Source organism: Eucyclogobius newberryi, unplaced genomic scaffold (assembly GCF_026437365.1).
Source record: "Eucyclogobius newberryi isolate DKJ021-1_F unplaced genomic scaffold, fEucNew1.0.hap1 SCAF_4, whole genome shotgun sequence".
In the NCBI taxonomy this organism is placed as follows: Eukaryota; Metazoa; Chordata; class Actinopteri; order Gobiiformes; family Gobiidae; genus Eucyclogobius; species Eucyclogobius newberryi.
The window spans coordinates 3,287,441-3,301,481 of NW_027316056.1; the positions used below are offsets into that span (position 1 = coordinate 3,287,441).

The 14,041-nt window shown below is 37.9% G+C and overlaps 1 protein-coding gene across 9 annotated transcripts in view; it reads right to left on the reverse strand.

Annotated features, from left to right (window-relative positions):
- The window catches only part of LOC140377613 (teneurin-3), a 470,016-nt gene that overhangs the window by 138,082 nt on the left and 317,893 nt on the right, over positions 1–14,041 (reverse strand). For all 9 annotated transcript variants that reach the window (XM_072463087.1, XM_072463086.1, XM_072463085.1 and 6 more), the window contains one exon: positions 7,304–7,489. In XM_072463087.1, coding sequence (XP_072319188.1) covers positions 7,304–7,489 — 186 coding nt within the window. The remainder of the gene's footprint in view (positions 1–7,303; positions 7,490–14,041) is intronic.

Consider the following 14,041-nt stretch of genomic DNA (forward strand, 5'->3'; position numbering starts at 1 on the left):
TATTTTCTATTTTAATTAATGCTAAACTCTGTCGGATATGAAAGTCACGAGCTTCTCACAACAGAATTTAGCACCACTTACATTTACATACTACTCCAATCATGACATGCTACCGTAAGATATTATTTTGAGGGTACTGAAATGATAATATCCCTGGATAAAGGACAGCTCATTCCAACTTTAAATTACATTTTGTTTTGTTTTTTCCAGACTGCTTGACTGGGGAGAGAGAAATCATTTTAATTGTGACTTGATTTGCATATTTTGAGATAGAAGAATATGCAAATTATACAGAGACATAACTTTGTGATATCTATTTTGTTTTGTTGAAAATACTATTGCACAGCGATTCGCTTCTGACAGTGGCTCAAAAACTTTTCAGACCAAGTACTGCCTAAGAAAACATTTGGCTTTCTATATGATCTAAACCGTGTCTAAAACAAGACTACTCTAGGTCTAAACTAGGTTTGAAATTGAACTACATCATGGCTACAGTAGGTTCTAACCATAAACTACCCAAAAGAGGACCAACAACAATTGACTGTAAAGGACGTGGCGAACCACCAGACGACCATTTCCATTGTTCAATATTCCTGGGGCAACCTGTTAATTAGAGAACCACTTAATCGGGAGTAACTTTAGCTAATTGTGCATGTTTTGGATTGATGGTGAAATTTGAGTACATGGAAAGGCGAGAACATGCAAACTCCACCAGGAAAGGCCTTTTAGTATTGAAGGAAGTGTGTGGCAACCCCTAAGCCACCATTGAGGTATTCCAATCAGAAGACTAAATTAATTGCTCTGCTTACTTAAAATGTAACGCCAAATACTGTATAAATGTATCACCGATGATTAAACCGAAATCAAGCATAAATTGGGAAATTGTGGTATAACTAATGAAGAATGGGAAACATGCATATGCACAACATGTCATTTTTTTGTGTATTTTTTTTAAGTATTTTAGAACTCCAAGTAAAAGTGCTTAATATTCACAGGGGAATAGCGGTTGTTGGAGTAACCGTGGCTGCCTTCAACATCAACATTCCATTTGATTTCAAACCTATGTATCCAGGACATAAAACGCCAACACTGGAAACAATAGCAAAATGTTCATTTGACTGCAATAAAGAGAAGGATGACGATGATGGGACCAACTTTCAAAGACTGGACGGAAATAACGGCGAACAAATATAAAAATGGAAGAAAAATCATTTAGGGACAAATAGAACAATTACATAAGCAGTTATATGTTGTTATATAAAGCAAAAAGAAAGAAAGCACATTCAAGTAAACACACAACATTGGAACTAAATATCAAGATTTAACCTAGACTAAAATGCCATAGATAAACCAGGACTAGAACAGGACCAAATGAACTCTAGATCAGCATTTATTTGGGCTAAAAACAGGACAAACACCTTAATTAAACTCGAGTGCATGTCTGTATGAACAAAAGAAAGCTCACCGGTGGCCATTTGTGGTATTGCACCCATGATGTAACTTCTCTGTGTGCATATTAGACAGTCTGGGGCACTTCGCCTGAAAAAACTCAACTTGCCATCCACAGCACCATCGCCACATGGCCTGGATTAGCTAATGTGTATTATTGGAGCAGATTCTGAGGCACCTAAACAGAATAGTGTGCCTGCTTTAAGTCAACTGGAGGCAGACACACCACGCAGAGCTCTGGCTAATGCCCAGTTTGGCTCAAAGAAACTGTTTTCCAACTGCGAATAATCCTGTGGTTTATACTTACGGGCAAATCCGGACAGACCTGCTTTTACATCTCAATTAGAAAACATAAAACACGCTGACAATTTACGGATATAAGTTATGTCAAAAGAAAATTTAAAAACGTTTTAAGAGCGGCAACGTTTCGCCACTCATCGAAGAAGCGACTTGGATGAGTGGCGAAACAAATTCGATTCTATTGTATTACAGATGTCTTTATTGCTCAAAAGTATCTTTAAAATGCAAATTCTAATTGGGAGCGTTACCTCACAGATCTGACCAGCGGAAAGTATCAAATTACAAAAGTATAAATGTGCTTAAGTATATATAATTCGCTATCTGTACTTGACTTTAGCTAATTTTATAGTGGATACATTTTACTATTACAGTGAACCCTCGTTTATCGCAGGGGTTACGTTCCAAAAAGAACCCGCGATAGGCGAAATCCGTTAAGTAGAAACCTTTATTTTTTTACAGTTCTTATACAAAGAAATACTCCATAAAACATTGAAAGCAAGGAACACAACCTTTTTACAGGCCCAAGCATTTGTTTAACAGATAAAAGTACTGTATAAACGTTCGTTGTTGTTTTAAGTTTAACTTTTTCTGCGATAGTTAGCGTCTTCCTCTGCCTTTTGGGCCTGACCACAAGTGCCTTTTAGTTTCTTAAAGGCGCATGGACGATTTTTCGGCGATTTGAGAACGCAGGCGGAAGTGCACATGCGCACTCTCCCGTGCGGACTGATACAACACACACGTGCGTTTGTTTATTAGCGCAACGGATCTCTCGTCTCCCGTAGATTTCTGTCCACTTCTGAGTCAGCTCGAACTGTCTTTCTCCGTCTTCATTTTGCCCCGTACACTGAGGGAACTATATTATGATAGATCCATGCGCTTAGACACGCAGAAACGTGGGGACGAGCCTGACGCGGCTGCAGGTGAGCGGTAGGTGCGTTTTATGATTGATACGTGGCAGGACAAATGATTTATCCACGCCACGAGGAAATATGATAAAAAAATTTGCTGAAAAAAATCGTCCATTCCACCTTTAAGTTTCACTTCTCTAAGTTTCACTTCTCTAAGTTTCACTTCTCATGCCTGACAGCTAGGGGGTTATACTGTTCTGTTTACCTGTATTACGTGTCTGGGTGGGACCGAGGTAGACGTTGTTGTGTTGGCTAACGTGAACGTGGTGTTCGCTAAATAAATGAACCAAACCTAAAGTGGAGTTATCATTTGGACTAACACCTTTGTCGGTGCAGAACGTTTTGTCGACATTGTGGGTGTCAATAACGGTGTAACGTTATTGACACACAGGTAGAGAAGACGCGGAGAGACTGTTTAGCCAATCAGAATACAGAACACAATGCATGATGCAAATCCGTGAAGCAGCGAGACCGTGAAAAGTGAACCGCGTTATAGCGAGGGATCATTGTACTTCGTTACATCTGAGAGCACGTATCTTTCTACTCCACTACATTTCTGAACTGGACTGAAAAGTTTTTGACAGTTATTTTGCACATATCATATGGGCCTAAGGTTTTGCATTCAAGTCTGAAATGTGTGGATCAAAATCGATGTTAAATAGTCCATAGTATAGTACATTGTATAGTACATGTAGTAGTACATTTACATCAATTGGCACTTCAATACTTTTGTTGGTCCTGTATTTGTACTTCAACGTAAGAAACTTCCACCACTGACCTACAGTATATATCTCACCTGTAAGGCATCACATGCTCGTCTCCATGGAGATAAAGATGTTTATAATGCCAAGCACTGAGATATTCCAGGCAAGCAGTACCATTCCACAAAGATAAAGTAGGTAATAGGAACCCTCCAAAAGTATGTTAAAGTAGGAACCCTCCAAAAGTATGTTAAATACTCGTCAGATAATTATAATTTAGATTCAGCTAGAATTAAACCACTTCCACTCAGATGTTATTCGTGAAATGCTCCGGTTTTATGTTGGCGACACAAAGCAGCGGAATCCAAATTAGAGGATAATAACTCGACTTCATTTGTGGTCGGAAGGACAGCGTCTCCGTGCCAAGCTGGGAGTATTCCAGGCTCCTGTGTGGTTTTCTAGCTGATTTGAAACAGACAATTCAGTTTAGGTTCCCCAGATTTTCTTCAAACAAAGCACATTAAGTCATTGCTATGCAAAATAGTGCATCTGTGTATGTTGAATTATTTATATTGTGTGAATTTATAAAGTAGTAAAAGCAGGAAAGCAATTTGTCTAGTTTGTTTGCAACACTTTATTATGGCTGCAGCAATTATTGTGACAAGTCGACTATAAAATGATTGAGAATTGTAATCGTTATCTGGTCTCTGGAGCTCCTGCACATGTGGTCGCAGTATCCCAGCATGCACCAGCGCGCTCCGCACTGCAGCGATAGCGGCAGGGAGTTTGCATTGAAACTAACAACGTTTATGGGAGATCGTGGATTACTTTAGCCTCAAATGATCAGGCAATTGACAAAGCTCCAGATCGACAGAGAAGTGGGACATTCCTGAGATTCCAATGTATTTCTGATTTCATTTGGGTTTTAATTTGTGGAATGATTTAACCATCGCCTCACACGGTTTTGACATCTTTATTAAGATGTGAATTGGCAATTCAAATAATTCTGAATTTATTAAATAAGCGAGAGAAAGTAGTTTAAAGAAAAAGCATCACAAACGTTTTCAAAAACAGTGTTTTCATAATTAACTGCTCAAGTTTAACCATTGATATTTGGCGGTTTATTACGTTGACATGATTGAATTAGCCTCTGTCATGTACAACAGCTTCATATCAGTCATAATGGAATATTTTTTTTCCACTATTTTATCAACATCGCATTATTTTTATTGTCATAATCAGTAATATTATATGTATAGGGTTTTATAATAAAGAGTATTTCTCACCAGCATCTCCAGAGACACTTTTTGATGATTTTAAATGGTGGAAAGTTAATCAGATATCCCAATTTTTTGCAGATTTAGGGCTCAATTTACGCAATCTAAACTCTTTTTCATGCATTTGCAGCACCAATTGTTCTTTCTGAGCATCCATCTAGTAAATCTCTGCCTCTTTACCCCGTTCCAAGGCTGTTGTCCCGTTTGGACCACACCAATGCCAACACAGCGCGTTTGTGGGCTAAACGATCTGAAAACATCCCTCCACGTCTTAAGAGTTCTTTTCCTTTCCTCCGTTTGTCGGTGTGTGCGGACGTAACAATAACTGTGGCCAATTTAGAGCTCCGGTGCTGCGCTTCTGTGAGCGAGCTGTCCAACGCTTTCACAACAAATACCTCTGCAAAGGAAAAGTGAACTGCTAAACACGAGCTCAGAAATCCTCCAAGTTCAACCAGACAGTTTATCTATAACCTCTCAATGGCACTTAGAAAATACCTTTATTATTTCCTTAAGAAGGAAAACGGTTTATTTTATTGTATTTATTGTATTTATTTTATTTATTTTATCTATTTTATCTATTTTATCTATTTTGTTTATTTATTTTGCTTATTATTTTTTTAACCAACTCCATTCGAGTGAAGGAGGAATACTTTTATATATTTTATGATTCATCGGTTTCAGTTTCTCAGTGGTAGCTTAGTGAGCTAAACACATTAAAAAGGGCAAGAATAAATCATAATACGACATTGATTCTATTCAGAGCTTTCCAGAATAACTCGAAGACGCTTTACATAGAACTACAACATGAAAAAGACAGCAAAAACAAAGTATTGTGGAAAAGCTGTGGTTAGTGTTTGTATGTTTGAGAAAAAGGTGAGTTTTGACCTGTTTTCAGCAGGTTTTCACTGAGTTTCTGATGTGGAGTTCTTTGCCAAGACTCTTCCCAACTACTACAAAGCCTACTACGACCACAATCACTATTACTACTCATTTAAAACAATAACTTTACCTACCCATCACAATTGATGGCTAAAACGACATAGAATAAGTACATTTCACATTCACAAATGTCCAATATTGTGGTATAATATGCTGTAAAAGTTTCCCTCGCACACATTCCTAATTAAAAAGCACAATGACATATTTTGCTAATTTCAGAGTTGTTTATTACACTTTTAAGATCGAGCTGCCAAAACGCGCTTTTGAAGAAAAGCCTGGGGAGCAATGTGTTTTGTCGCCTTTATTTTTCTATTTAATTTTAGCCTTATTTATATGCAAACAAACACGTAATGACACGTCTTTTGTCCCGGGTTTCAAGAACAGCTTTAGAACGTTAGCGTCATCGTGTTTTAGCCTGAACACTGTCACTGGCTTTGAGACTTACTGACAGAAATATAAAAACAGGTCATTTTAGTGGGAAATGTCCATATATTCGTACCAGATAACATTTATTGTGAATGTAATTTGCTATGGATGGACATCTGTTTGCTGCTACATAATTCCTAATCCATTGCTGGCGAGATTATTTACAGCATGAACCATAGATAATCTATTATGGGCTTTATATCTATAGGCGGAAATCCTCCTTTATCTTCCCCGCTTTCCGATTACAAACTGAAACAAGTTATGATCAGTTTTTAAATGCAACACAAATATAGCGCGTTTGCATAGTTGGTGTGAAAGTTATAAGATCAGGTGGACAGCAAGGGTCAAGACACGACTGGTCAGTAGCTCTCAAACGTTTCACACCGATCACGTCTAAAAAGAAGATTTAACTGTCCGAGAACCGGATTTAAACAGGGTCTAAAATAAATGTAGTTTTGACCAAGAACTTACCCAAAGGAGGACAAAACTGTGGATGAAATGAGAATAAGAAGCACCACAGTTTTACAGCCACGACTGTCCAACATTGTTTCCACCGAAAGCTGCATATTGAAGTATATTTGGGGGAGTCCTTCACATACGTAGGTGCGTTTTACAAAGCTTTAATCGAGTCACTTTAATAAGGTTTAGGACGGTTTGGATACTACTGCTAAGAGCTGGACCATTCAACAATATTTTGTAATTTTCCCAAAACCACCACAATTTTTGACACAGTTTGTCCCCGACACTAAATCGTTTTCTATAATGAGAACTGCGTATACAAGTTTTGTGAAAATAAAATTGAAAAGGCTTTAGCAAGATCGCTTTGCAAAGCTGCCAATCCAGTACTGAACCAGAATTAAACAAGACTAGTACCAACGCCGTCTGAACCAGGACTGTTCCAGAATTAAACTAACAAACCAGAATTAAACAAGGTCTAAAGCAGGACTAAATATCTGGAAGATGGTTTGCGAGCCGAAGCTGGGTCGTGAGTAACTAAATATTCAAAATGGAAAACTCCAAAGGCTTTTAAACATTTCAAATACAGCAGCTTGATGAGTTATTGTCACTGAACAGACCTGTGAAATGTGTGTAACTTAAAAAACAGGCCTACATTAAAATTAATAATATATATACAGAAATATAAGACATAAGCTGACATACGATAGATAAGCTGTTATAGTTAAAGTTATTTTGTGCTGAGAAAAGTTGTAGTAGACAGAAAGAGGATGCTTTGTGCCGAGATAACGTTCCACCACGTAGTAAATACAAATAAAGAAATGAGAGCAAAGCAGGAGAGACTCACCGATGTTGCAGTGTTCTCCGGTCCAGCCCTGGTCGCACTCACACTTGCCCTCTTTACACACTCCGTTCTTGGTGCACATCGGATGGCAGGCTTTTTGGTCGCACACGCTTCCCGTCCAGCCTTCTTCACAACGACACACTCCGCCATAACACACGCCGTGGCTGCCGCAGTCCACCTTGCACACCTCTGTAAGAGACATGAGACACCGGGTCAGAGCGGGTCAGAGCAGGGTCAGAGTGGGTCAGAGCAGGGTCAGAGTGGGTCAGAGAAGGTCAGAGAGGGTCAGAGCAGGGTCAGAGCAGGGTCTGAGTGGGTCAGAGCAGGGTCAGAGAGGGTCAGAGCAGGGTCAGAGCAGGGTCTGAGTGGGTCAGAGCAGGGTCAGAGATGGTCAGAGAAGGTCAGAGGGGTCAGAGCAGAGTCAGAGAAGGTCAGAGCTGGTCAGAGCAGAGTCAGAGCAGAGTCAGAGAAGGTCAGAGCTGGTCAGAGCGGGTTAGAGCGGGTCAGAGCAGAGCGGGTCAGAGCAGAGAAGGTCAGAGCGGGTCAGAATGGGGCAAGAACTTTTCCTTACGTTAAAATAGACATGCTGTGATTTTTCGTGGCTTTATTCTGCCTTTAAACCTACTATTAAAATAAAGAGCATTTTGGAAACACACTCCTTTGGTATGTAGGCATTGGTCAGTAGTGGGAGTGAACAAATACATAAATGAAGCCCTTAGGCAACGTGGATGCTCTGTTTATAGAGCCATGCGTTTGTTGTTTACACAATTTGACCACAGATCAATCAGATGATGGTTTATGGATTTTTAAAATGCGCTGCAGAAATACAGATTTTTACTTGTGACTCAACAACATCCCTCTCCTTCTGAGCCTCAGAGAGCACTTGGTTTCAAATGTCCCATATTTGTGATGTTAAAGGTAGAGCTCCAGGATTTTCAGTTCTTTTCTAAGTCCATAAATCATCTTTTGTTTATCTCCCTCATGTTAATGTAGATGTGCTAACACCAAACCCAAAGAGGAAACGCTTGACTGAGATAGAGTCATGTGTGATTTTTAACACATTCATCATATTAAGTTCTAATTTATTATATGTGAACTTTAAAGCAGTGGCATCTAAACCTTCAGAGAGTCGAGTCATCAATTATTTGTGCCAATTAAATAGTAAAAATCCCAAGAAATGATTGGAAATGTTGTTTGGGAACATAAAAACCCCAATTGCTGAAATAAATGTTGTTATTAATCCTTTTTGTCCTGCGATGGATGTGTCGGAGCCTCAGTTTTGGACTGGGCGGGCCCGACATGTCTCCAGTATGTGCAGGTGGGGCTTCAAGGAACAAAGGTTGGGAACCACTTATTTAAACTATTATCAGAACAAGAACATTTAAAAAACATTTCAAAACCGTGAACAGCAGAAAGACCCTTGATGTGAGGAGAACCATGAAGAACCTCTGCTTTCCTCTTTGCCGTTAAAGTCTCCAGTAAAAAGAACCTGTGCGGCGGTGGAGACATTAGTGGGATTTCCAGTCATACAAAACAGTATTAAATGCAACAATGACTTTTAAGTGAGGCCCAGCGCAGACGGAATCAGCCGGGCCCAGACGCGCTGATCAAACACAAATGAAAAATCAATCCTGGCTCGAGCCCTGTGTCTGGGTTCACCTGTCTGTGTCTCCCACCGTCCAACCAGCAGACAGTGTAAAAGCCCTACTTACTGGATGCAAACAGCCTCTTGTATGTGCGCTGGAGCTGGCCACGCACACCTGAAAACACCATTAGCGGTTTGTTTTCCAAAGGCTGCGGGGTGATTGGGTTAGGAGCTGCATTACATGGAGAGGGAGATGCCACAACGGCGAGTCTTCCATTGAATCCTAAGTCTGTGATTGCCAAACTTTTCACAAGAAGTAAGTATTAGCTGAAAGTATTTGGGGATTATTTGGCCGTACATATAGGAGGAGTACATGCGGTCTGAAAATAAAGAAGTACGAAACAAAAAAAAGTGGAAAAAATGGGAAATGAGCACTAAGTCACAAAATAAACTTAATCAGAATTTGCAAAATTGACTTTTTTGAGGTTTTAGTCATTGTTCCCTCATCAAAAACATACCTGAAGTTGTATTTAGCGTCATTCACGCTTGTTTGATGAATCTTGTTTAGCAAGTATTCTTGCTTTGAGCCTCAAAAACACCCAGTTCCAAATTTCCCAGATAAAGGTAGAGCTCTGAGATCTTCTTCCTTTGTTTTTAAGTTTTTAAATCATCACCAGACACCAGACTTTCTGCCTCAAATCACATCCATTACCACTGCGTGTTTACATTAGCACATCGGGGCAAGCTAGGTTTGGTTTTACCTCCATGGTAATTCTCTTTGCTGCCAGTAAATGGAGTGCTAACACCAAGGGAACGCCTCACCGATATAAATTGATGTTTGAGCAGATACATTATTTGAAGTTTTAAAATGTGAGAGCATTCTTAAAGTCAGGAACAATACAAAATAATTACAATATTAAATAATATAATAATGTAATAAATAAGACATTAATTCAAAAAGTGATTGAATTAAGTAGTATTTATCTTTATGAAAATCAAATTTGCCAAAAGATCAAGTACATTGTGTCATTATTTCAAGTGTAGTGGCATTTTCTGCTCATTTAAAGCTAGAAAATGCTTTTGTCTTTTTTCAAATTTTAAGTAAAACAAGGTATGCCTGGTCCATCAGCAATCGGACTGTAAGTAGTCAAATACTACTCATGTCAAGCACCTATTCACTTATTTTAGATGGCATTTTTTTCCAGTGAGGATTGCAAAACTCTGAGCATTGGATTATGTTCCTTGTGTCCATATATTACGCCTGACAGACACTCACACAGCACATTCAGGCTTGTAACCAGAGTGTCTTGCTCAATGACACAAGGAAAGTTAGCAAGAGTGCAACCTCCAAACCTATGAAAAGGACAAAAAAACTTAAACCTGACAATTTAATTCAAACTTACGCCAGTTGCCAAGTCAAAACATTTAATCTTTTAACAGTTTTGACTGGAGATTGAATTTTTTGGGGAATAACTGGGGACTTCGTGTAGGAGATCTTATCAAGTGGATTTACAGTGAAATGGAAAATCCCTTTAACTATGTACATCTCACTTGAGTCCGGATAAGTGTTAGAGACTTATCTCATGTGCAGTACTTTTAACCAGTCAAATACCAGCGTAATGTGGTTTTGTAAATTGAAGAATACAGTGACAAAAGTGACAGTTTGATGCTAACATTTCCATTCCTTTCAATAAGAACCTAATTTAAGACAAGACACGCCAGATGAATAGGGAAACAGCTTAAATGTAGATACTGTATATCAATTTGAAACTTTTTCTGTAGTTTGAAAAAACAGTTTGTCATCATCACTTTTCTTTTCTTTTTTTCAATTGAAAAAATATTTTCTTATAATATTTTTTTTTTTTAATATAACACAAAAGAGAATATAGAACACAAGTTAACATTTACACATTATGAATAGTCCTAAATTTGTAGTCTGGCATGTAATATTTTTATATATAAATAAAACATTTGTGTGTCTGAAACTGTGGAGAGAGCCAGGTTTAAATATCTTGCTTAATTTGGTCCGCATGTAAGGAAAAAAACATAAACTACAGAAGGAATTGTGGGTATCGTGTTTAGTTTTTGAGTAAACTAGATCTTACTGAAAATTGGTGTCGGGAAAAATCTGTCTAATTTTTTTCAGTTAAAAAATAAATAAATCAGGCTTTGAATTAGATATTAACAAATCCTTCCATAAGATCTGTGAAATCTTGTCAAGTACAAAAATGAAAAGTTTGCTGTGTTTGGTGTAGGTGCTACTGTGGGGACAAAATTCAAAATGGATCAAATGCACTTGGATTTAAAATGTCCCATTTTAATCTATAGATGCAAGCTAATCAAATCAAACATTAAAACATAATTCGGTACAGATTGGACGCTCTTGTTGTTTCCCGGTGAAAGCTTATATATTGAGAAAGCAAACTGACCAAAAAAACCAAGAAATTGAAATTTTGCCGTAGTGTCTCAACAACTTCTTCCCTTTCATTTTAATATAAACATAAATAAACCAACATTTACCAAACGTTTCCACCCTTTGTAAACTCTACAATTTAGTCATTCTTCAGAAAAATTTCAAACTGCAGCTGGACTTGAACACATGTGTCAGCAAAGGTCAGGAGTCAGTCAAACTCGCCGCGCTGGTGAAGACAAGGCTATTCCTGGTTTCTTGTTCCTCTGTGTGACAGGCAGAGAACAACTAATTGGACGAGTCTTTGATGCCCATGACAAGATAAAGCTACAACACACACACGCATGCACGCACACACACACACACACACACACACACACACACAAGGTTCCAAGGCTACAGCCATCTGTTCATAGTCTGCATTCCACGTCAGCGTTGTGTTATCACATCTCAAGTCTCTCACGCAGCAAAAATCATCAGACTATTCAGGGTTTTTGACTAGTTTAAGGGTCGGGCGATATTCACAAAAAAAGTAACCAGAGCAGGTTTGGTCTGATTTGCCTCTCTACGAGTTCACGAGAGCAGCAATACTTAGATAGAATAGTCGCGGTGAAAGTCCTCATCCCTGTGGGATGAACGTGATTCTGCTACGATTATTTGTCAGGTCGCAGCTCGAAATAATTAATTGTGAGGTTCCAGCAACTTTACCGCAGCCAATCAGGGCTGCACTGGAAAAATGACCATCTAAAAAAAAAAGTATTTATCTAGTTTTATGTATATTTTAAGTAAGATTTACAATGGAACAAGCGTGAAATATCTTGTTTTACTTAAAATAACAAAAAGACGAGTATTTTTCTACCTGGAAATGAGAAAACAATGCTACTATCTTGAGTTAATAACAAAACTTACTCAAACTATTCTAAAATTAAGATAAATACGACTTAATTCCGTCACTTTTCTAACTTTTTGTCTTATTTAAGGCTCCGTTGTCTAGTGACGACTTTAAAACTTTAGGGTGTCTCCACAAACAGAGAGTTTGTGGAGACATTTTCAGACTTCATCAGCGCTGCAGTGACAGTTACAGACTCTTTCGCTGCAGTGAATACCATGCTCTGCTGTGGTTCTTATGAGCAGGTTTAATCCACACGCGCTTCTTCTCGATTTTTGCTCTAAATAAGAGCGAACACGTGACACTGGCGCTCTCCTCCGCTTGAAACAGTGAAAATCCTCTGGTGTGCAGCTCAACTCTCTACAGATATTTTCACAACGCATTAGGAATGTGCCACAAAAGGGAAGAAATAGCACTTTATAATAACTGTTTGGGAAATTTCACTAAAGATTTATGTCTCGTTTTCCTCTCATTTTCAGTCGTTTCCATTGCAGACGATAAATTCCATTTGATTTATTTTACAGAACAAATCACAATGTTTCAACACAATGCTTTTCGTTTTTTGCCAAATGGAGACAAAAAATAAATAAATAAATAACCCTTACCACAGACTTATTCTTTTTAAAACATGTCAGTAATGCATAGAAAATATGCTAATGTGTGAACTTAAAATAAAACCTACACTTGAAAGTCTGCATATTTGTTTTGCAGTGCAGCCTCCCTCTCATTCCTCTCTCTCTCTTCTCTCCTTTTACTCTCTTCAGTCCCTCTTTTCTCTCCCTGTCTCTCTCGTTCTCTGGTCTTGTAAAGCAGTGCCACGGAGCGTTGCTTTATGATGCAGTAAAGACACAACTATAGGGTTCAGCCCACAGGATTACAGTCTAAGCGTGTCCTTGTGAAACGCTGTAAAAGAGCTGAGAAAGACTCAAACTGTCACTCCACAGACACAGGACACGTGGGGCTGAAGATGACATGACCCTCTACAGGACAGTCACAGCTAAAGCCTCTCTTTTTTAATTAATGTATGTCATTAGTTATGCATTATTGACTCAATAACTAGACAAATATTTGGATAAAAGTGAAAAAACACCACAAACGAATAAATGGGGGGAAAAAATTATGCTAAAAAGTTGTTTAAGTTTGTTCAAATAATATACATTAGTGTAAATAAGAAAAGAAAACTCTTGATTTTGGATTATATACAGTGGATACATTTTTGAAAATAATAATAAATAGTATGTATAACAGAAAATTATTCTGGCATTTTTGTGTAATATGTAGTTGTAGTAAATATGAAAGCAAAGTAACATTTATAAAGTTTATAAACATGGGAATTATGTGAAAAATGAAAAGTCCGTACTTCATTTGGGGCTTTAACATGTACTTCATTTCCTTTGATAAAATTACTTGTTTTTCCCTCGGGATTAATAACTTATCTTTCTATCTTGATACATTTCTTAATTGATATACACAAATTAGTCAATGTCAACTGTGATAATATCATTTAAATAACAAAAACATTGTGCACATTTCTGGGGGATTTTTGGAATTTTTTAGATTAGATTTTTTTAAAATCTCCAACAAACTTTAAATAGGTAAATTGAATCAAAGAGAATGTTTTTGAAGTGACACTAAATAGAACCAGAAACCCACCATTATTGAATACATATCTGTTTTTTAGGGCTCCAATCGATTAATCGCAAGGCTGCAATTTTCAAATTTTCCTCCACAAACTTATTCTTATTCTGCACAAAAAACTACTTTCTCACCCTGCAGTTTAGATCCGTACAAACTGTTCTGAAACACATCGTTTGTAAGATCTTATTTCAGTCTATTCCACAAATGTGAACTTAAAAC